This window comes from Hypanus sabinus, chromosome 2, assembly GCF_030144855.1.
Source record: "Hypanus sabinus isolate sHypSab1 chromosome 2, sHypSab1.hap1, whole genome shotgun sequence".
In the NCBI taxonomy this organism is placed as follows: Eukaryota; Metazoa; Chordata; class Chondrichthyes; order Myliobatiformes; family Dasyatidae; genus Hypanus; species Hypanus sabinus.
In genome coordinates, this window is record NC_082707.1 from 4,395,435 (window position 1) to 4,418,307 (window position 22,873).

Consider the following 22,873-nt stretch of genomic DNA (forward strand, 5'->3'; position numbering starts at 1 on the left):
TGGACTGTGCTGTAGTGTTCTGTGTTCTATGAAACTATGTGAAGCCAAGTGCTGATTTTCTATTAAACAAACCATATTTCTCAACCCACTAGGTGTTCATTGACAGATTCCGATATAATGCCAACAGGGCTTCACAAGTACAGAGCAAACTGAAACTCCTGGAGAAACTGTGAGTATTGGAGACACACAACTATGATAGCTTTGAAAGAAAGTCAAAACAATCCTCTAATTAGTTGGACTTGCTCTTCTTGCTCTCTTGAGATAAAATCTAGAGGATTTATCAGTTTGTTGCCAAGGACTGGTCTTGAAAACATATGACATTAGTAGTTATCAGGGTGGACACAGAAGTTGCATCCTAGCTGTCATATGCAAGCCAGGGCAGTACGATGTGGAGAGCAGTCTATTGCCCATGCAGCAGGCTCCCCCTGTCCACCCAGCTGATGAATCCAAAGGAACAGCAGAGACTGATACAGTTTGGAACCAGCGGCATCGCAGGAGTTGCCAGTCAGCATTGAACTCAACAAAGGATTCCTTAGGGACTCCAGCTCTGGTTTTACCTAAGCCTTCCCCATAAGTGGGTATAGTTGTAAGGCAGTGAACGTTTGCGATCAGAGCTTTCCTTCTCCTAGATGAGTTGCCTTCCACCTGTGCTCAAAGCGACTGGTTCTACGATATCCTGCCTTTGCCTCTTCTCCTGTCTGTAGAAATGGTTCTGCCAAGCTTAGTAGCTAAACTACACGTGAAGGCCAGCACTTGGGTGTCAGAGGCTATTTGAGGGCACACCATTGGGAGCATTCAATAGGGAGCTATTTCCCTGCCCCCCCCCCCCAGCTATCACAGCCTTTAGGAGCCATGCATCATTGCTCCCTTGGTTAGTATTCCATGGGTCAATAGACAAGTTTAGGTGTAGTTCTGCAACCATTTAATCATATGTGTGGTCACTTAGATCAAACACTGACATTTAACCAGTTCTTTATACAGCTCATTAAAGAAATAAATAAAATACTTAAGTGTTTTTATCTAGTTCCCATCTAGCTCCCCATCCCCATTCTAACAACTTTCTAAAGGAGCCTCATCAAGAGTGTCCTGTCTGGCTGCATCGTTGTGTGGTACAAATGCCGCAACGCGTCTGACCGCAAAACACTACAGAGGGCAGTAAAAGCTGCCAAGAGGATCACTGGTGTCTCCCTTCCCTCTCCTCCCTCTCCCTCCATCTGTGACATTGACCAAGAGCATTACAGACAGAGGGTCCAAACCATTGTCAAGGAACCCTACCAGCCATCCCACAATCTCTTTGACCCACTACCATCATGAAGGAGATACAGGAGCATCAGGGCTAGGAATGTCAGTCTGGGTAACAGTTTCTTCCCTCAGGCTGTGAGACTAACAAATACCCTGCCACTACCGACGTCACGTCACTAGGATACTGAGCTGTTTACTGTTTTCCTGTGCTGTGTACACCATACATTTTGAATTATTATTTTATTAACTTATTTATTGGTAATATTTTGTTATATGTGCTGTGTTTCATGTAGGCTGTGTGGTTGCACCGTGGTCCAGAGGAACATTGTTTTGTTTGGCTATAGGTACATAAGTCAGAGGACAATAAATTAGAACTTGAACTTGTAAGAAGAGTAGTGGCTCGATTTCTCTGCCAGCACCAGACTGCAGCATTCAGTGACTTAATGGGTTGTAGATGGCTACTGACTAACTACCATTTGCTGCACCTAGGGCTCCATCAAATACTGGATGGAGAGGTTTACGTAAGCTGGCCAGGATTTCACCCAGACCTTTGGTGCCCTTATCTCAGAAGAAGTGTTCTGGCATTCAAGAGAATCCAGAGGAGGTTCATGAGAATGATTCCAGGAATGAAAGGGTTAACATATGAGGAGTGTTTGCTGGCTCTGGGCCTGTATTTGCTGGAGCTTAGAAGAATGCTGGGGGGTGGGGGGGCCTCATTGAAACCTATTGAAAGGCCTAGATAGAGTGGATGTGGAGAGAATGTTTCCAAGGGTGGGGAGCCTAGGAAACATTCTCTAGGCACAGCTTCAGGATAAAGGGATGTCTATTTAGAACAGCGATCAGGGTAGTGAGTCTGTGGAATTCAATTCCAGAGATTCCTGTGGAAGCTGTATCTTTGGGTATTTATAAACCTGAGGTTGATTATTTCTTGATGAACCAGGGTATCAGAAGTTACAGGGAGAAAGTAGGAGAATGTGAGTGTAAGATGGTTCACTTTGATAGGTCAAATATGATGGCAGAATATAGTATTAATGGTAAGACTCTAGGCAGTGTGGAGAATCAGAGGGATCTTGGGATCCGAGTCCATAGGACACTCAAAGCAGCTATGCAGGGTTGACTCTGTGCTTAAGAAGGCGTACGGTGTAGTGACCTTCATCAATCGTGGAATTGAATTTAGAAGCTGAGAGGTAATGTTGCAGCTGTATAGGACCCTGATCAGACCCCACTTGGAGTATTGTGCTCAGTTCTGGTTGCCTCACTACAGGAAGGATGTGGAAGCCATAGAAAGGGTGCAGAGGAGATTTACAAGGATGTTGCCTGGATTGGGGAGCATGTCTTATGAGGATAGGTTGAGAGAACTTGGCCTTTTCTCCTTGGAGCAACAGAGGATGTGAGGTAACCTGATAGAGGTGTATAAGATGATGATAGGCATTGATCGTGTGGATAGTCAGAGGCTACCCAGGGCTGAAATGGTTGCCACAAGAGGACACAGGCTTAAGGTGCTGGGAAGTAGGTACAGAGATGTCAGGGGTAGGTTTTTTACTCAGAGCGGTAAGTGTGTGGAATGGGCTGCTAGCAACAGCGGTGGAGGTGGATACGATAAGGTCTTTTAAGAGGCTTTTAGATAGGTACATGGAGCTTAGTAAAATAGAGAGCTATAGGTAAGCCTAGTAATTTCTGAGGTAGGGATGAGTTCGGCACAACTTTGTGGGCCAAAGGGCCTGTATTGTGCTGTAGGTTTTCTATGTTTCTATGTAATGGGGCTGAGAGGGATAATAAATCCGTTGTGATTGAATGATGGTTCCTATGCCATATGGTCTTATGGTCTCTGACCAGAGATCTGTTAATGCATTCTCCCAGAACAGTGGTCCTGGACTGACTGTTTACAGTTTAGTTTATAAATAGAGCATTACAGTACAGTACAGACCCTTCATACCAACCATTGTCGTGCTGACCTTTTAATCGAATCCAAGATCATTTTAACCCTTCCTTCCCAGATTGCCCTCCATTTTTCTATCATCCTTGTGCTTATCTAGGAGTCTCTTAAGTGCCCCTAATGTATCTGCCTCTATAGACAATAGACAATAGGTGCAGAAGTAGACCATTCGGTCCCTCGAGTCTGCACCGCCATTCTGAGATCATGGCTGATCATTCACTATCAATACCCAGTCCCTGCCTTGTCCCCATATCCCTTGATTCCCCTATCCATCAGATATCTATCCAGCTCCTTCTTGAAACCATCCAGAGAATTGGCCTCCACCGTCTTCCGAGGCAGTGCATTCCACACCTCCACAACTCTCTGGGAGAAGAAGCTCTTCCTCAACTCTGTTTTAAATAACTGACCTCTTATTCTCAATCCATGCCCTCTGGTACTGGACTCTCCCAACATCTGGAACATATTTCCTGCCTCAATCCTATCAAATCCTTTAATTATCTTAAACGTTTCAATCAGATCCCCTCTCAATCTCCTCAATTCCAGCGTGTACAAGCCCAATCTCTCCAATCTCTCTGCGTAAGACAGCCCTGCCATCCCAGGAATCAACCTAGTGAATCTACGCTGCACTTCCTCAATTGCCAGAATGTCCTTCCTTAAACCTGGAGACCAAAACTGTACACAATATTCCAGGTGTGGTCTCACCAGGGCCCTGTACAAATGCAAAAGGACATCCTTGCTCTTGTATTCAATTCCCCTTGTAACAAAGGCCAACATTCCATTTGCCCTCTTTACTGCCTGTTGCACTTGCTCATTCACCTTCATTGACTGGTGAACTAGGACTCCTAGGTCTCTTTGCAATTGACTGGTGAACTAGGACTCCTAGGTCTCTTTGCTACCACCCCTGTGTAGGATCCTTTTTTTTTGATTCAAGGTTCTTGTGGAAGTCAAGAAAGTGGCATGAAACCTGTTGCTTCACGATCATTTTATTAAGCGCTAATAAAGCAAAAAGAATTGGAAGCGTAGAGTTGAAGTCCAGTAGCTAAGTGCAAAGAACAGAAAAAGACTAAAACATGGCTGTCCAATGTGTTGATTGCTTTTGTATCCCATAGATAAGACATTCAATTTGTAACTAAGAGTCAACCAATCAGATGGCTCCTATTTAAATAATACATTACCAAGAAGCTTCCAGAATCATAAAGAACTATAACTACTAGGAGACACAATGAACAACTACATATGTACACCATTTATTAGTCAAGGCATTTGGTTCAGAAGTCAGGAAGTTGTATTGCATCTTTAGAAAACTCTAGTTAGGCCACATCTGGAATATTGCATATGGTTCTGGTCACCCCATTGTAGGTTGCATGTCGAGACTTTAAAGAGGGTGTAGAACAGGTTTACCAAGAAACTGCTTAGATTGAAGGGCATGTCCGATGAGAGGTTGGACAAACTTAGGTCGTTAACGAACTCTGGAGCAGTGGAGACTGTGGGGAGGTTTATAAGATGAGAGACATAGGTACAGTAGATGGACGGTATCTTTTTCCCAGGGTTGAAATGTCTAATAGCAGAAGGTGTGAATTTAAGGTGCAAGGGAGTATTTTAAAGATGTGGGGGCAAATATTTTTAACAGGAAGTAGTGAGTGCCTGGAATGTGCTGCCTGTTGTGCTGGTAGCGACAGAAAAATTTGGGACTTTTAAGAGATGTTTAGATCAGCACATGGATGTGAGGAAAATGGGGTGATATTGACACTGTGTAGGCAGAAGGGACTAGTTTAGTTGGCCATTTGATTACTAACTTATTTGGTTTAGCACAATGTTGTGTGCTAAAGGGCCTTTTCCTGTGTTTTATTTTCTATGTCATGGAAATAAGCTGCTGCTTGATGGATCAATTAAAATACTATATTTACAGTGGCTATACAGGTAGTCCTCGAGTTACGAACGTCCGACTTACGGACAACTTGTACTTACGAACTGAGGAAGGAGAACGCTGTCTGCCTTTTTTAGTCGGATCACGACGCCGTCCGCCATTTTAAATTGTTGCCGATGACACTGTGTTGAGTGTTTAACCTTGTATTTGACTTAAATTTTTCTTAGTAAGTGTAAGATTCACCCTGGACCCCCCCCCCCCCCCCCTGTTCCGGTCGGCTGGTGGCACAGTGAGATCAGTGCCGGACTCGAGTTCGATCCAGGACAGACCGCTCCCGTGCTGTGTTGATGTCGATCCAGTGACTCTCTTTCTTTTTCTTTTTCAATCTTTTTATTATTGTTATTAATATCAACAAAATACAATTGATACATAGATAATGGGATTACAAACATACTCTTTTCAACTGCACATGAAAGAATACTTAAGCAATGATTACAGTATAAATGAGTATTCCCAAATCATGGACGATACAATAAATAAATAAACAAGGCAAATCTAGGTATATCATAATATATAATAAAAAAACAGAAAAAAAGAAAAAAAATATGCAAAAAAAAACTAATCTAATAATCTAGTAGCTAATAAAGAGAGAAAAAAAAACAAAAAAGGAAAAAGAGAAAAAGAAAAACTGGAAAAAGAAAAAAAAAAGGGCTGTTTATAATATCTCACAAGAATACAAAATCATCAGTGTTGTCAACTCCGATCCTCTCAACATATATAAAATCAAAACTGGGAAATCAAATAGGCTTGAAACAGGGTCATATTACATCAAATGAAAATATTGAATAAATGGTCTCCATATCTTTTCAAATTTAACAGAAGTATCAAATACACCACTTCTATTTTTTTTTCTAAATTTAAACATAACATAGTTTGAGAAAACCAATGAAATACAGTAGGAGGATTAATTTCCTTCCAATTCAGCAAAATAGATCTTCTAGCCATTAGAGTAAGAAACACAATCATTCGACAGGCGGAAAAAGATAAATGAAGTGAGTCCATCATTGGTAAACCAAAAATTGTGGTAATAGGATGGGGTTGTAAATCAATGTTCAACACCGCAGAGATAATATCAAAAATATCTTTCCAATATTTTTTCAAAAGCGGACACGACCAGAACATATGAGTTAAAGACGCTATTTCAGATTGACATCTATCACAAATAGGATTTATATAGGAATAAAAATGAACTAATTTATCCTTGGACATTTCGGCCCTATGTACAACCTTAAACTGTATTAATGAATGTTTGGCACATATAGATGATGTATTAACTAATTGAAGAATTCTATCCCAATTCTCAATAGGAATAATAAGATTAAGCTCTCTTTCCCAATCATTTTTTGTCTTATAAAGGGGCTCTGAATGTATCTTCATAATTATATTATCAAGTTTTGATATAAGCCCTTTTTGAAAAGGGTTTAATTCAAACAAACTCTCCAAAATACCTGAAGACACAAAATTTGGAAAAGTAGGAAGTACAGTATTTAAAAAATGCCTAATCTGTAAATATCTAAAAAAATGAATTCTAGGCAAATTATATTTATTAGATAATTGCTCACAAGACATAAAACAATTGTCCAAAAATAAATCAGAAAATCATAGTAATCCCTTAATCTTCCAAGCCGAATAAGCTTGGTCTACAATTGAAGGGTGGAAAAAAACAATTGGATACAATAGGAATATTTAAAACAAACTGAGTCAAGCCAAAAAATTTCCGAAATTGAAACCATATATGTAAAGTATGTTTATCTATCGGGTTGTCAATTCGTTTCGGCAATTTAGAAAGAGCAAAAGGGAGAGAAGTCCCCAAAATAGAACCCAGTGCATAACCTGGTACCGATTTAATTTCCAGGCTCACCCAATGAGGGCTAAAAGATCCATCCCAATCTTTCAACCAACATATCAAATATCTAATATTAACTGCCCAATAATAAAATCTAAAATTAGGCAATGCTAACCCACCTTCCTTCTTTGCCTTCTGTAAGTATATTTTACCTAACCTGGGATTTTTATTCTGCCATATATATGAGGAAATTTTTGAACCAACATTAGTAAAAAAAGATTTCGGAATAAAAATTGGTACCGCTTGAAAAATATATAAAAACTTAGGTAAAATAACCATCTTAATAGCATTAATCCTACCTATCAGAGATAAAGATAATGGTGACCACTTAGTAAACAAGCATTTAATCTGATCAATTAAGGGTACAAAATTAACCTTAAATAAGTCTTTATGGTTTTTTGTGATTTTAATCCCTAAGCAAATAAAAGAGTCATTAACTAATTTCAAAGGTAAGTTTCCATAAATTGGAACCTGTCTATTTAAAGGAAACAATTCACTCTTATTAAGATTTAATTTATACCCAGAAAAATCACTAAATTGAGCCAACAATGATAAAACTGCTGGAATAGATATCTCAGGATTAGAAATAAATAATAATAAATCATCTGCATGCAAAGATAACTTACGAGTATCTGTCCCACGATTAATACCAAAAATATCCTGTGATTCTCTGATAGCAATTGCCAAAGGTTCTAAAGCAATATTAACTAATACTGGGCTAAGAGGACAGCCTTGTCTAGTGCCCCGAAATAAACGAGAAAAGGGAGATCTTTGATTATTAGTAAACACCGAGGCTACTGGAGTATGATAAATCAGTTTAATCCAGGAAATAAATGTCAGACTAAAATTAAACTTCTCCAACACATTAAATAAGTAAGGCCATTCAACTCTGTCAAATGCTTTCTCAGCATCTAATGAAATAACACGTTCTGAAATATTATGTGAAGGAGTGTACACAATATTCAATATCCTCCTAACATTAAAAAAAGAATAACGATTTTTAATAAAACCGGTTTGATCTTCCGAGATAATTTGGGGTAATACCTTCTCCAACCTGGATGCAAGTAACTTGGAAAAAATATTGGAGTCTACATTCAATAAGGATATTAGTCTATAGGATGCGCAATCAGTAGGGTCTTTATCTTTCTTCAATATTAAAGAGATGGAAGCTCTATAAAAAGATTGTGGCAAATTTCCCAATCTAATTGCTTCTTCAAAAACCTTATATAACCAAGGAGAGAGAGTAGCAGAAAAACATTTTAAAAATTCTGCTGTATATCCATCTGGACCAGGTGCTTTCCCTGAATTCATGGAGGAAATAACCCCTTTGATTTCTGCATCAGTCATAGGAGCTTCCAATACTGAAAGATCATCTGGTGATAGTCTTGGAAAATTCAATTTCCCAAGAAAATCACACATAGTACCACAATCCTGAGGAAATTCCGAATGATATATGGAAGTGTAAAAATCTTGAAATGATTTATTTATCTCATCATGGTTAACTGTCAAGTCCCCATTTTGCTGGCGGATCTTAGTAATTTGACGTTTAACCAAAGCATTCTTCAATTGACTAGCCAGTAGTTTACCCGATTTATCACTATGTATATAAAAATCAGATCTAGACTTCATCAATTGATTTTCAATTGAAGATGTAAGTAATAAACTATATTCTGTTTGAAGTTCAACCCTTTGCTTGTAAAGCTCCTTACTAGGAGTGATCAAATATTTCTTGTCAATCTCTTTAATTTTATCAACCAATAAAAGAGCTTCCTTCTTTATGCGTTTTCTCAGACCAACAGAATAAGAAATAATCTGTCCACGTATATATGCTTTAAAAGCGTCCCAAAGTGTTCCGTAAGAAATATCTTCCGTGGAGTTGGTTGAAAAGAATAAGTCAATCTGTTCATTCATAAATTTAATAAAGTCCGGATCCTGCAATAAGGTAGAGTCAAATCGCCATTGTCTAGCATTAGGAACCGTATCCATAAATTTAATAGAAAGTTTTAATGGAGCATGGTCAGAAATAGCTATAATATCATAATCACAACCATTTACCAAAGGAATCAAGCAAGAGTCAATAAAAAAATAATCAATTCTCCAATAAGAACGATAAACATGTGAGAAAAAAGAAAACTCCTTATCCTTAGGATGCCGAAATCTCCAACTATCAAAAACTCCATTATCAGTCATGAAAGAGTTGATACAAGTGGCCGACTTATTGGGTAAAGTCTGAGTAGATACAGATTTGTCCCTCAAAGGATTTAAACAACAATTAAAATCACCACCCATTATCAACATATTCATTTAGTTTAGGTAAAGAAGTAAATAAGGACTTAAAAAAATCAGGACAATCCACATTTGGAGCATAACCATTAAGCATACCAACCTTTTTATTACAAAGTAAGCCCGTAATTAACAAAAATCTACCATTCGGATCCGAAAAGATATCGTGTTGGACAAATGCAATAGAGGAGTCAATAAAAATTGAAACTCCCTTTACTTTGGCATTCGAATTCGAATGGTACTGTTGACCCCATCAAGACCTAAAAAAGCGATAATTGTCCTCCTTCCTCACATGAGTTTCTTGTACAAAAATGATATGAGCATTAAGCCTTTGGAATACTTTGAAAATCTTCTTTCGTTTAATCGGATGGTTTAAACCATTAGTATTCCAAGACACAAAATTAATGGTCTGAGCCATATTTCTAAAATCAATCCTTAGGTATAGAAAGGGTTAACCAAATTATAAGCTGCACCCAGAAGAGGAACAAAAATAGAGAGCGGACCCGGAAGTGACGATACCGAAGACATATTTGTAGTTCAAAAACAGCCCAAATGGAAAAACTAAAACAAACTGGTAAAGGAAATATAGAGTTAGAAATCAGACCATCCCCCACCCCAACAAGAAAGAGAAAAAAAAACAACAGCCAAAAATAGGCTGGGAAAAGGAAAAAATGAGACTAATTCTACCCCCATATCAGCGGAAGACCACTCCGTATATAAAGGATATATTAAAAAAAATCCACCCAAACTTTAAAAATTATGATCACTATACTAAAACCAAACTTCTTAATGTACTTGGTTGTAAAAAAAATGAAAAGAATATAATCACTAAAAACTTATAAATCGGGTTTTAACTCAAACAAATCAAAAAATATTTAAACTGTGATAAGCGATGCATTGTAGGAAGAAGACGAGAGAAAAAAATAACACCATTTTAAAAAAACACCAAAAATATTTTTCCAAAAAACCACCATCTTAGTAAAAAAGAATTCACTTTCGAAGGGTTAAAAATATACCTTCGAAGGAACAAAAATAATAGTTAGCAATATAGTATAATGGTTAGAGTATATAAAACAAACCGATTAATATGACGAAAGAACACTTTAACTTGAATATAAAGTATAGAATAAACCTACACCAATAGCCAGAAACAAAATCCAGTTTGAGGAATCAAAAACCATCTTACACGATCAAAATCCTCATTTATTAGGAATGAGAAATCGTAGCAGTAGGGAAGTTCTCAATCAGAAAACTTCTCGCTTCAGATGTAGAAAGGAAAACCTGGCGTGGAGCATTCGGCGGCGAGATTCTAAGCTTTGCAGGGTATAAGAGCGCAGGTTTTAGATTTTTCTCATAACATTCAGACATCAGAGGTTTAAAAAGAAGCCTTGCTTTCATTACTTCAGGATTAAAATCTTCTACCAAGCGAAAATTGTGATCCTGAAATTTAACCATTCCTACCCGCCGAGCCACACGAATAAGTTGCTCTTTATCATGTACGTAATGAAACCTGACAATTACAACCGAGGGTTTAGCTGAAGCACTCGATGATCGACGCATAATTCTATGTGCGCGATCAAGTAACGGGGGGGTTATCTGGAAATACAGACGGGAACGCATCTTTTAAAAGTTGAGCAAAATATTGCGAAGGGTCGCCTTGTTCTATGCCATCCGGGAGACCAAGTATACGTAGGTACTGTCTTCTGGACCGATTCTCAAAGTCGACACTCTTGGCTTTAAGTGTTTCGACCAGTTTAGTGGTCGAAATTAAATCCTGTTGCAATTTTTCAATTATCAAATCTCGTTTCCGAGCGTCTTCATGCAGAGATGCGATAAGAACTTGCTGCTGGTTAATTACTGAATCCGTCTTAACCATATAATCTTGAAAAGCCTTTATATCTTGTTTAAAAATTTGTTGTAGTTCATCAAATTTTTTATCCAAAACCTCCAAAAACCGTTCATAAGTTAATTCAGTGCGTTGCAGATGAGCTTGCTTCTTTCCATTACCATTCAGGTTGCGCCCAGGTTCTCGTCCTTTAGATCTAAGAGCCATTTCTGATTGCATATCTTCAAAAATTCACAATAAACTCTTAACGATAAGTCCAAAAAAATAGCAAGAATCTTTTGGTGTAGGTAAAAATAAGTTGGATAAGGGTGATCAAAGGTTAAAAAAAGTAAAGGTTATGGAGCGAATCTAAAACAGTACTCACTCCATGAGCGTCTCCCGCTGACCTCCAGTGACTCTCATACCATGTGTGCCGGGTTGATGTCGTGCTCGCAACTCAACCTGGTAAAAAAAACACTGCCACCTCCAGTTTAATTTCCCAAGCGGAATATTGTGGAGGATCAAATACCCAAACCCAACACAGCCCCCACTTGTCCCACTTAGCCTGTCTCAGTCCAGTGGTCCTTAGGACCCAGTGGACCTCAGGAGCTGACGCAGCTCAGTACCCGCCGCCCGCAGTGTTTCTGTTCCATTGACGAGAAGTGATCGCAATTGAAAATAAAGTGGAAATAATAAAGCGTTTGGAAAGAGGTGAAACGCCATCGGTCATTGGAAAAGTGTTAGGCTACAGTCGGTCAACAATCGGAACAATTTTAAAGGATAACAGATAAAGTGAGAATAATGGAGCATGTGAAAGGCCCTGCCCTGATGAAAGCTACAATTATTACTAAGCAACGCAGTGGTTTAATAATTGGAATACATATGTTTCTTAAGTGTTTTATATGCATAGAAAGGTAAAATATATACTATGTACGAAGACAAACGTACCAAACATTCATTAATACAATTTAAGGTCGTACATAGGGCCCATATGTCCAAGGATAAATTAGCTCATTTTTACTCTTATATTAATCCTATCTGTGATAGATGTCAATCTGAAATCGCGTCTTTAACTCATATGTTTTGGTCTTGTTCGTTTTTGAAAAAATATTGGAAAGATATTTTTGATATTATTTCTGCGGTTTTGAATATTGATTTACAACCTCATCCTATTACCGCAATTTTTGGTTTACCAATGTTAGACTCACTGCATTTATCTTCTTCTGCCCGTCGAATGATTGCATTTCTAACTCTGATGGCTAGAAGATCTATATTGTTGAATTGGAAGGAAATTAACCCTCCCACTGTATTTAATTGGTTCTCTCAAACTATGTTATGCTTAAATTTAGAAAAAATTAGAAGTGGTGTTTTTGAGACTTCTATTAAATTTGAAAAGTTATGGAGACCATTTATTCAACATTTTCATATGATGTAATATGACCCTGTTCCAAGTTCATTTGATTTCCAAGCTTTTAGCTTATGTATGTTGAGAGGACCGGAAGTGGCGGCATTGATGAATATTTATTCTTGTGAGATATTATAAACAGCCCCTTTTCTTTTTCCAATGTTTCTTTTTTTTCTTTTTTTGTCTTCTTTTTTTTTTGCTTCTTTTTTCTTCTTTATTAGTTATTAGATGTAGATTAGCTAATTTTGCATTATATTTTTTTCTTTCTTTTTTCTGTTTTTTTATATCATATATTATGAAATATTTAGACTTACCATGTTCATACATACACTGTATGGTTTATGTCTTGGTAAACTCATTTATACTGTAACTATTGTTTGTCTTTTTTCATCTGTAATGGAATTTACATGTTTGTAATTTCTTTATTAATATATCATTTGTATTTTGTCTATATTAATAATAATAAAAAGATTTAGAAAGAAATAAAGAAGACAAACGTTTGACTAACTGATGCTATATAATACTGGATGTACCGACTTACATACAAATCTGACTTAAAGACGGACTCAGGAACGGAACTCGTATGTAACCCAGGGACTGTCTGTATTAAAATGCTATATTTTTGTAATCTATTGTGCAGAAGAGACTTATTGTTGTACAGACACTGAAATTACTACCTGCCAGTTCTGGAGTCGCAGCAGATGTAGAGAAGGCTGTTGTTTTGGTTTATGGATTACAGAGGAGATGGTGCTTGTTTTGAGGCAATTAAGGGAGATAAATCCCCAGGGCCTGACAAGAAAACCCCATGGACCTTGTGGGAGCCTAGGACAGAAGAGTTATTTAAACTGTCCTTAGCCAGAGGATTAGCGGGTAGCTAATCATTTTCCATTGTTCAAGAAAGGCTCTAAGAATAATCCATGAATTTATAGGTCAGTGAGCCTGACATACATTAGTAGTGGGAAAGTTATTGGAAGGTATTCTAAGGGACCTGATATATTCTGGAAGTATGTGGATAGACCAGGCCTGATTAGGCACAGTCAACATGGCTTTATTTGTAGTAAGTTGTATCTAACTTGTATTTAAGATGAGGTAGTGAATTGGATTAGACCTTGGCTTTGCTGGAGAAGCTAGGGAGTGCTAGTGTATGATTGCTTCTCTGACTGGAGGCCTATGACTTGTAGTTTGCTGCAGGGATTGGTGCCGGGTCCATTGTTACTTGTCATCTATATCAACAACCTAGATGATGTAAACTGGATCAACAAATTTGTGGATGACACCAAGATTGGGGGTGTTGTGGACAGCGAGGAAAACTAGCATGTGGGATCTGGACCAGTTGAAAAAATAGGCTGAATGACCTGATTTACAGGCAAAAATGAGTAGGTTAGGAGATTTTTCTTCCTGGACCATTAGAGAATGATGGGAGATTTGATCGAGGTATACCAAATTATCAGAGGAAAATACAAGTAGGCTTTTCCCACTGAGATTGGGTGGGGCTACAGAGATCATGGGTTAAGAGTGAAAGGTGAAATGTTTAAGGGGAACACCAGAGGGAACTTCTTCACTCGGGGTGGTGAAAGTGTAGAACGAGATGCCAGTGGAAGTGGTGGATGTAGGTTTAGTTTCAACATTTAAGGAAAATTTGGATAGGCATGTAGATGAAAAAGATACGGAGGGCTATGGTCCAGGTGGGGGTCGATGGGACTAGGCCACAGGTTCACAGCCTTTATCATGCCATGGACTAATACTATTCAGCAAGGGATCCATAGACCCCAGGTTAAGAACTCCTGGACTAGGCAGATTAATAATTTGGTATGGACTAGATGGACCAAAAGGCCTGTTACTGTGCTGTAGTACTCTATTAAAGCTAATTCTAAACCAGGGATAACTGTTCTGCGAAACAGGTAGGCCTGTGGAGTATTTGTTACACCTCGTAATTTGAAATGTGATACTTGGATTGTTTTGTTTCCAACGCCTTTTGAACTTGTGCCATCTTAATTCCCCAGGCCAGAGCTGAAGCCTCTTGAGAAGGAGCCAGACGTGACGATAAGGTGAGTGGAATGTTCGAGTTGCATGAAATGATCTCGCTCAGTGCTGCACCATTCTTATATATGCTAGATACTGAGAATGAACAGAACAATCGTGAATATACAGTAGTAAATATGCTGCTCTGTGGAAGTGAGAGCACTATTTCCAAGAGGTTCTGGAATTTATGCTGTTAGATAATAAGACATAGGATCAGAATTAGGCCACTTGGGCCATCAACTTTGCTCTGCCATTCCATCATGGCTGACTTATAATCCCTCTCAACTCCATTCTTTTGCCTTCTCCCTGTAACCTTTGACAAGAACCTATCAACCACCACTTTCAATATACCCAAGGACTTGGCCTCTAGAGCCCTCTGTGGAAATGAATTCCACCGATTCACTAATAGAAATTCTTCCTCATTTATATTCTAAATGGACACACCTCTATTCTGAGGCTGTGCCCTCTGATCCTAGACTCCTTTGCTATAGGAAACATCATATTCATATTTATTGTAAGTAACCAATGCCATATAAAGCCTCAGCATCACATCCTTGCTCTTGTAATCTAGTCCTCTTGAAATGAATGCTAATATTGCATTTCCCTTCCTTACCACTGACTCAGCCCGTAAGTTAACTATTAGGGAAGGTTAAGAGGATTCCCAAGTCTCTTTGCACCTCTGACTTTTGAATTTTCTCTTTGCTTAGAAAGTACTCCACACCTTATTCTTTCTATCAAAATACATGACCATACACTTTCCAACTCTGTGCCATTTCTTTGCCCTTTCGCCCAATCTGTCCGTCTGCAAACCCCCTGCTTCTTCAACACTATCTTCTCCTTACCCTATCTTTGTATTTCCGCAAACGTGGCCACAAAGCCATCACTTCCATCATCCAAGTCATTGATGCATGATGTAAAATGTAGCAATCCCATCACAGACCCCAGTGGAACACCACTAGTCACCAGCAGCCAGCCAGAAAAGGTTCCCTTTATTCCCACTCTTTGCCTCCTGCCAATCAGCCAAAGCTTTATCCATGCTAGAATCTTTCCTGCAATACCAACAGATTTGTCAGGCAAGATTTTCCCTTAAGGAACCATGCTGACTTTGGCCTATTATATGTCTCCAAGTACCCTAAACCTCATCCTTAATAATGGACTTCAACATCTTCCCAACCATTGAAGTCACGCTAACTTGCCTATGATTTCATTTCTTCTGCCTCCCTCCCTCCCCTCTTAAAGAGTGGATTGACATTTGCAATTTTCTAGTCTTCCCGAACAATTCCAGTGTGTTTTGACCATTGTTTTATTCCTTAGCAGAGGAATGCGGCACAGAGTTCTCAGCGTTGAGGAGACTTACAGGATTGAACTGAGCAAGCTGTCTGATTAGATACTGTGAATAGTGAGCTAGAGATGGAGACAGGGTCTTCATAATTTGAAGGGCACTGCTGCACAAACAGTATTGTGTCTGGTTGCTGTCTGTCTGGAGTTTGCATGTTCTTCCTATGATACTGTGTGTTTCTGCCAGATTTTCTCCTACATCCTAATGATGTATTGCTGATCGGTTTATTATGCATCCAAGTATCCAATCCCTCTACCATCGATGAACAGTTGCAGCAGTGTGTACTGTCTACAAGATGCACTGCAACAGCACACCAAAATCCTAAGGCAGCACCTTCCAGACCCACGACGACAACCATCTAGAAGAACGAGAACAACAGATAGCTGGAAGCACCACCATTTCGAAAGCCACTTCCAAGTCGCTCGCCATCCTGTCTTGGAAACATATCACTGTTCCTTCATTGTTGCTGGGTAAAGGTCATAGAATTCCCTCCAAGAAAACAGTGGGGTAATAAGCAGATAGTACTGGGAACAGGAGTTTGTGGTGGCATCCGTTAGTCTCGCGAGACCATGGATCTGTGCCTGGAATAGTTTCAAGGGCGCAGGCCTGGGCAAGGTTGTATGGAAGACCAGCAGTTGCCCACGTAGCAAGTCTCCCCTCTCCACGACACCGACGTTGTCGAAGGGCAAGGGCCAATACAGCTTGGCATCAGTGTTGTCACAGGAGTTGCCAGAACAAGGTTGAAGGCAACGTCGGACTGTCTTAAGAACTCCAGCTCCGGATTTGTCCTCAGGGTTTACTCCCAAAGCCTTTCCCATGTGTGGGTATGTCCGCAAGGCGGCGGAGGTTTGAAATCAGAGTTTTCCCTCTCTTAGATGAACTGCCTTCCCAGGCTGACGAGCTCCATCTACCCGAAAGTTTGTTGAGTACTTGAAAGTGAGTCTTCAGATCATAGAATCAGTTCAGTGTTGAGGTGAGTGAAGTTAACCACAATGGTTCAGAAACCTCACACTGGTTGAGGGGTAATAACTGTTCCTGAACCTGGTGGTTTGGATTTGAAGGTTCCTGCACCTCCTTCCTGATGGCAGAGAGCATGGCCTGGATAGTGGGGGTCCTTGATGCTGCTTTCCTGTGACTACGCTCCGTATACAGTACTGTGCAAAAGTCTTGATATGTATACAGTGTCTATAAAAAGTACTCACTCCCCCTTGAAAGTTTTCATGTTATATTGTTTTACAAGATTGAATCACAGTGGATTTAATTTGGCTGTTTTTCACACTTTGACACTGATCAACAGAAAATCTTTTGTGTCAAAATGAAAACAGATCTCTACAAAGTAATGTAAATTAATTACAGATAATAACACAAAATAATTGATTGCATAGGTATTCACTCCTTTTAAATGTAACACACCAAATCATCACTGGTACTGCCAGTTGGTTTTTAGAAGTCTCATAATTAGTTAAACGGAGATCACCTGTGTGCATTCAAGGTGTTTCAATTGATCGTAGTAAGAACACACCTGTATCCGGAAGGTCCAACTGCTGCTGAGTCAGTATCCTGGCAAAAACTACAGTCAAGCAATCATCAAGAAATGGAAAAGAATATGACACAGCTGTAAATCTGCTTAGAGCAGGTTATCCTCGAAAACTGAGTGACTGTGCAAGAAGGGGACCAGTGAGGTAGGCCATCAAAGGACCTGTGACAACTCTGGAGGAGTTACAAGCTTCAGTGTCTGAGATGGGAGAGACTATGGATACAACAACTGTTGCCCAGGTGATTCATCAGTCGCAGCTTTATGGGAGAGTGGCAAAGAGAAACCCACTGTTGGGGGAGAAAACCTCACATGGAATCTCAGCTAGAGTTTGCCAGAAGGCATATCGGAAACTCTGAAGTTAGCTGGAAGAAGGTTCTGTGGTCTGATAAAACCAAAGCTTTTTGGCCATCTGACTGAACACTATGTTTGTTGTAAGCCAAACACCGCACATAGTCAAAAACATATCTTGCATACCGTGAAGCATGGTGGTGACTGCATCATGCTAGGGTTGCTTCACTGCAACAGGCTCTGGAAGGCTTATGAAGGTAGTGGGTAAAATGAATGCAGCAAAATACAGGGATTTCCTGAAAGAAACCTGGTACAATCTGCAGGAGAACTGCGACTTGGGAGAAGATTTGTATTCTAGTAAGAAAATAACCCCAAGCATAAAGCCAAAGCTACACAGGAATGGCTTAAGAATAACAAAGTTAATGTCCTGGAGTGGCCAAGTCAGAGTGCAGACAATCCAATTGTGAATTTGTGGCTGGACTTGAAAAAAGCTGTTCACTCATGATCCTCATGCAATCTGACAGAGCTTGAGCAGTTTTGTAAAGAAGAATGGGGAAGAATTGTGGTGTCCAGATGTGCAAAGCTGTTGGAGACCTATCCACACAGACTCAAGGCTATAGTTGTTGCATCTACTAAATTCTGATTTGAAGGAAGTAAAAACTTATGCAATCAATTAGTTTATGGTTTATACTTGTAATTAACTCAGATCACTTTGTGGAGATTTGTTTTCACTTTGACATGGAAGTCTTTTTCTGTTGATCAATGTCAAAAAAAGCCAATTGAATCCACTGTGATTCAGAGTTGTAAAACAATAAAACATGAAAACTTCCCTCTCTCACCTTATCTCCTTGCCCACAGGAAGCAGCACCAATGCAGTCGTCAATGTACTGTAGGAAAAGTGCACCCATGCTGAACATGTCGATTTCATCCACTTTGCCTCCAACCTCCACCCTGCCCTCAAATTCACCTGTTCATTTCCGACACCTCCCTTCTCTTTCTCGACCTCACTGTCTCTATCTCTGGAGACAGCTTGTCTACTGATGTCTATTATAAACCAATGGACTCTCACAGCTACCTGGACTACACCTCGTACCACCCTGCTACTTGTAAAAATGCCATCCCCTTCTCTCAATTCCTCCGTCTCTGCTGCATCTGCTCTCAGAATTAGGCTTTTCATTCTGGAATAAAGGAGATGCCCTCCTTTTCAAAGAATGGGACTTCCCTTCCTTCCCTATCAACGCTGCCCTCAACTGCATCTCTTCCATTTCATGCATATCTGCTCTTACCCCATCTTCCTGCCAGCTTACCAGGGGTAGGGTTCCACTTGTCCTCACCTACCACCCCACCAGCCTCCACGTCCAGCACATAATCCAGCACCACGCACATCTTTCCCTCTTCCCCCCCCCCCACCCCCACCCCCACTTTCTTCTTTCCACAGGGATCACTCCCTTTGCGACTCCCTTGTCCATTCATCTCTGCTAGTACTTAACATTGTAAGCAGAACAGGTGCTACACCTGCCCCTACACCTCCTCCCTCACTACCATTCAGGGCCCTAAATTACAGGTGAGGCAACACTTCACCTGTAAGTCTATTGGAGTTATTTACTGTGTTCAGTGCTCCCATTGTGACCTCCTGTATATCAGTGAGAGCCGACGCAGATTGTGACACTGCTCTACCAAACATCAAAGTCAGAACAAGCAGGATCTCACAGTGGCCACCCATTTTAATTCTCCTTCCCATTCCCATTCCACTATGTCCATCATGACCTCCTCCACTGTCATGATGAGGCCACACTTGGTTGGAGAACAACACCTTATATTCCATTTGGGTAGCCTCCAACCTGATGGCATGAACAGCAACCACATCTTAACACACAAGCTTCTCGATAATTCTGTCAGTTCTGCGCATGCTCACAACTCGGTCCAATCACGTTCTGACACATAACACATGATACACCACATCTTCCTTTTCTTAAAAAGGAAACAATTAGCAACATTAATCTAAACAAATACATAATTTAACATGTCTCTATCAGTCTCTCTAGGGGTTTACGAACTTGAGTAAACCTTCTAAGTGGTTCACCCAGTTCTCGTGTTTCATTCTTATTTTTATGTGTCGTCTGCTCTGCATCAGTTAACAGAAACTCCGAAGTTGGCTCTTTCTTGAGGTCTTTGAGAAGAAATTGCAATTCATTCATTCACTGTGTGATCTCTTTTTTTAAGCTGAGACTTCATCATTTCAATAAAACTTCTCAATTCCTTCACTTGTGCTTTCACTTCTTCAATTGGATCCTGATTCTTGTTACACCTTGGCTTCAGAACAGTATTGTACTGTACCGGCAAGTTTGGTTTTGCTGGCAATGCTTTGTCAGATGCTGGTAACAAAGGGATGGGTCTGGGATCTTTCTTTATGACTTCTTTTACTTTTGCTGCATTGGAATCAAATTCTGTTCTCTCTCCCTCTTTCATCAAGTCACTGTATTCTGACTCTGTGTCACTGCCCAGGACTAATACTCTTCACCAAATTCAGTCTCTCACAGGCAGATAAACAAAGTATTGACTGTACATTCTTAGGCACGACCACGAATGGAAGTGTATGCACCATATTTTTGTGTGACATGTTCCTTTAACTGGAATGTCTGCACCTGAATACCCAGTCACTTTTATATTTGTCTGATGTAACTTTGGTCTTGGCTTTAATGCTCAGATTCTGCAAGAACATTTAGCTCCAGTATCCAGTTTATACAGAATATTGTTTTGGTTTACTTGCAATGGCATAGTCCAGTCATTCTTACTTTGTTTATTTTCACAAAGCACATCTATATAAAACTCTTCATGTTCATTTTCAAGCACGTGTTTTATTTCCTTTCTGCTTCTGCAACAGCGTGAAAAATGATTGCTCTTACTGCAGTGATTGCACATTTTTCCATACTCTGGACACTTTTTAGGTCAGTGCTGCCACTCACAGCGATCACCAACTTTTTTCTTTCAGATGACGTCTTGCTGTCCGTCGGTTTCATTATCGCTTCATTATTTTTTCTTTTATGTTTGTGCTTTACAGCATCTATGCTGCTCTCAATAAAAAAAGCTCTTTAGCCTGCGATGTCAAAAGCTTTTTCTAAATTTACTTCTGGTTCTCTTAAGAGTCTTTCTCTCAGAGCATTATCCAGAATGTCACAGACAATTCTGTCTTTAATGAGGAGTCCGTCAGCCCTGCAAACTGGCATGCTTAACTGTGTTTTCTTACTTCCATAACAAATTGATCAATCGTTTGACCAGCTTTCTGCTTGCATGTAAAGAATTTGTACCGTTCATACGTCACATTGCGCTTTGGTATACAAAATGCTTCAAACTTGCCAATTATCGCTTTTAGATTCAAATTATCTCCATTTTCAAATGTATAATGGTAATATACCTTAAATGCATCATTCCCAATCACGTGGAGTAGAATTGTAGCTTTCATTTTCTCCATTTTATTATCTGCTCCATTCGCCGATAAATAAATTTCAAAATGCTGTTTAAATCTTTTCCAGTTTTCAGCTACATCCCCAGTCAGCTGAAGCATCGATGGGGGTTGCAAAACTTCCATTAAAGCTGTTAGCAAACAACAAAAAAATTCACGCTCTTTTTTCGATTATCTTCACTTCTCCCTTGTTAGTGAAACGAATTCTTCTTCCAGACCGACTTCTGACTCCATGTTGTGTTCTTTATACGTACCGTGGGTTACTCATAAAGACACATATTTTGCAAGAACATAACTAGAACTTCTGTTTAACAGCAAACAGCAACCACGTCTTAACATTCAAGCTTTTCGATCACTGTCAGTTCTGTGCATGCTCACAATTGGGTCCAATCACATTCTGACACATGACACATGATATCACCACACCTATCACCTTGTGTTTCTCTCTCCCCTCCCCCACCTGTTACATCTGCACTCCAGCTCTTTACTCCAGTCCGACAGAAAAGTTTCGGCCTGAAACATCAACTGTACCTCTTTCCATAGATGTGCTTGGCTTGCTGAGTTCTTCCAGCATTTTGTGTGTGTTGCTTGGATTCCAACATCTGCAGATTTTCCCTTGTTTGTGATTTTGTCTACCTGGACAAGTGGATTTGTCGACCTTGGGTAGAAAGTAAAACAGGAGGTGTGGTGTATGGGAACTATGAGGTTGGTGGCGGAGAATCGGAGATCCCCAGAATCAGTAAGGTTGGTGGTGGTGTGACAGACGACAGCCTGGTGTTCCTGAATGGGGTCCCGTTTGAGGGGTAGGTAAGTGGAGGGGGACAGAGCTATCGCAGGGCCTCAGCAACGTAGAGGTCAGTATGTTAGACTGTTACAGCACCTCCCTTATCTGTGGGTTTGATAGTGAGGTTGGGTTTGGGTGTTCTGCTCCCTTCCATCTTCCTTCCCTTATCCCAACTGTGATTCCCCTCTCCCCTGCCCCCTTCCCATTCTCAGTCTACAATGGAGAACCATATCAGAACCAGTTTATGTCATTAAATTTGTCTTTTTTTGTGGCAGCAGTACAGTCTAATACATAAAATTACTACAGTACTGTGCAAAGGTTTTAGGCACCCTAGCTTATATACACACACACACACACACACACACACACATACCTTTTGCACAGTACTGCACATGTGCTTAAAAGTAGTTACAAGAAAGGGGTAATGGTGGTCCTCAAGTTAAGGCTCTGAATTTTGTGGTGGTTGGGGGAGGCTGATTTGAACAGTGTGAGACAGAACTTGGCAAAAACTGGATTATAAACAGATATTTGAGTAAGTGCACAATCCATCTTTAGAGCTTCAGTTGTATTTAATTTCACAGGATAACTCAAGTTGCAGGGTAATTTAACAAGCACATTGTACAATAAATCAGAACAGCACCACAAATGTTTCTTGTGATCTAATTAAATAATTTTTTGATGGTTAATTGAGTAAGTAGGTGAGATTGAGACCTAATAAAAATGGCCAGGTGGATAGAATAGAAAAAGCCTTTGTTCAAAATATGTACAGATGAAGCACAAGAATGAATTATTCTGTGTTCAATCTGGAGAGGCTCATGTGTAGCATGAGACAGGCATGTTATTGTCCCACCTTGCTGAAATAGAGAATGATGGATTAGGATGCTTGCTATTTTGATTACGTTGGTGGTTGTCCATCATATCGAGTAATAGCAGGAAGCCTGTGTGAGAGAATTTGTAAAGTAGAAAAGCTGTTTCA

At 39.8% G+C, this 22,873-nt stretch overlaps 1 protein-coding gene across 2 annotated transcripts in view; it reads left to right on the plus strand.

Annotated features, from left to right (window-relative positions):
* The window catches only part of abcf3 (ATP-binding cassette, sub-family F (GCN20), member 3), a 190,980-nt gene that overhangs the window by 136,191 nt on the left and 31,916 nt on the right, over window positions 1-22,873 (plus strand). For both annotated transcript variants that reach the window (XM_059991476.1, XM_059991485.1), the window contains exons 14-15: window positions 93-169; window positions 14,468-14,512. In XM_059991476.1, the coding sequence (XP_059847459.1) occupies window positions 93-169; window positions 14,468-14,512 (122 nt within the window). The remainder of the gene's footprint in view (window positions 1-92; window positions 170-14,467; window positions 14,513-22,873) is intronic.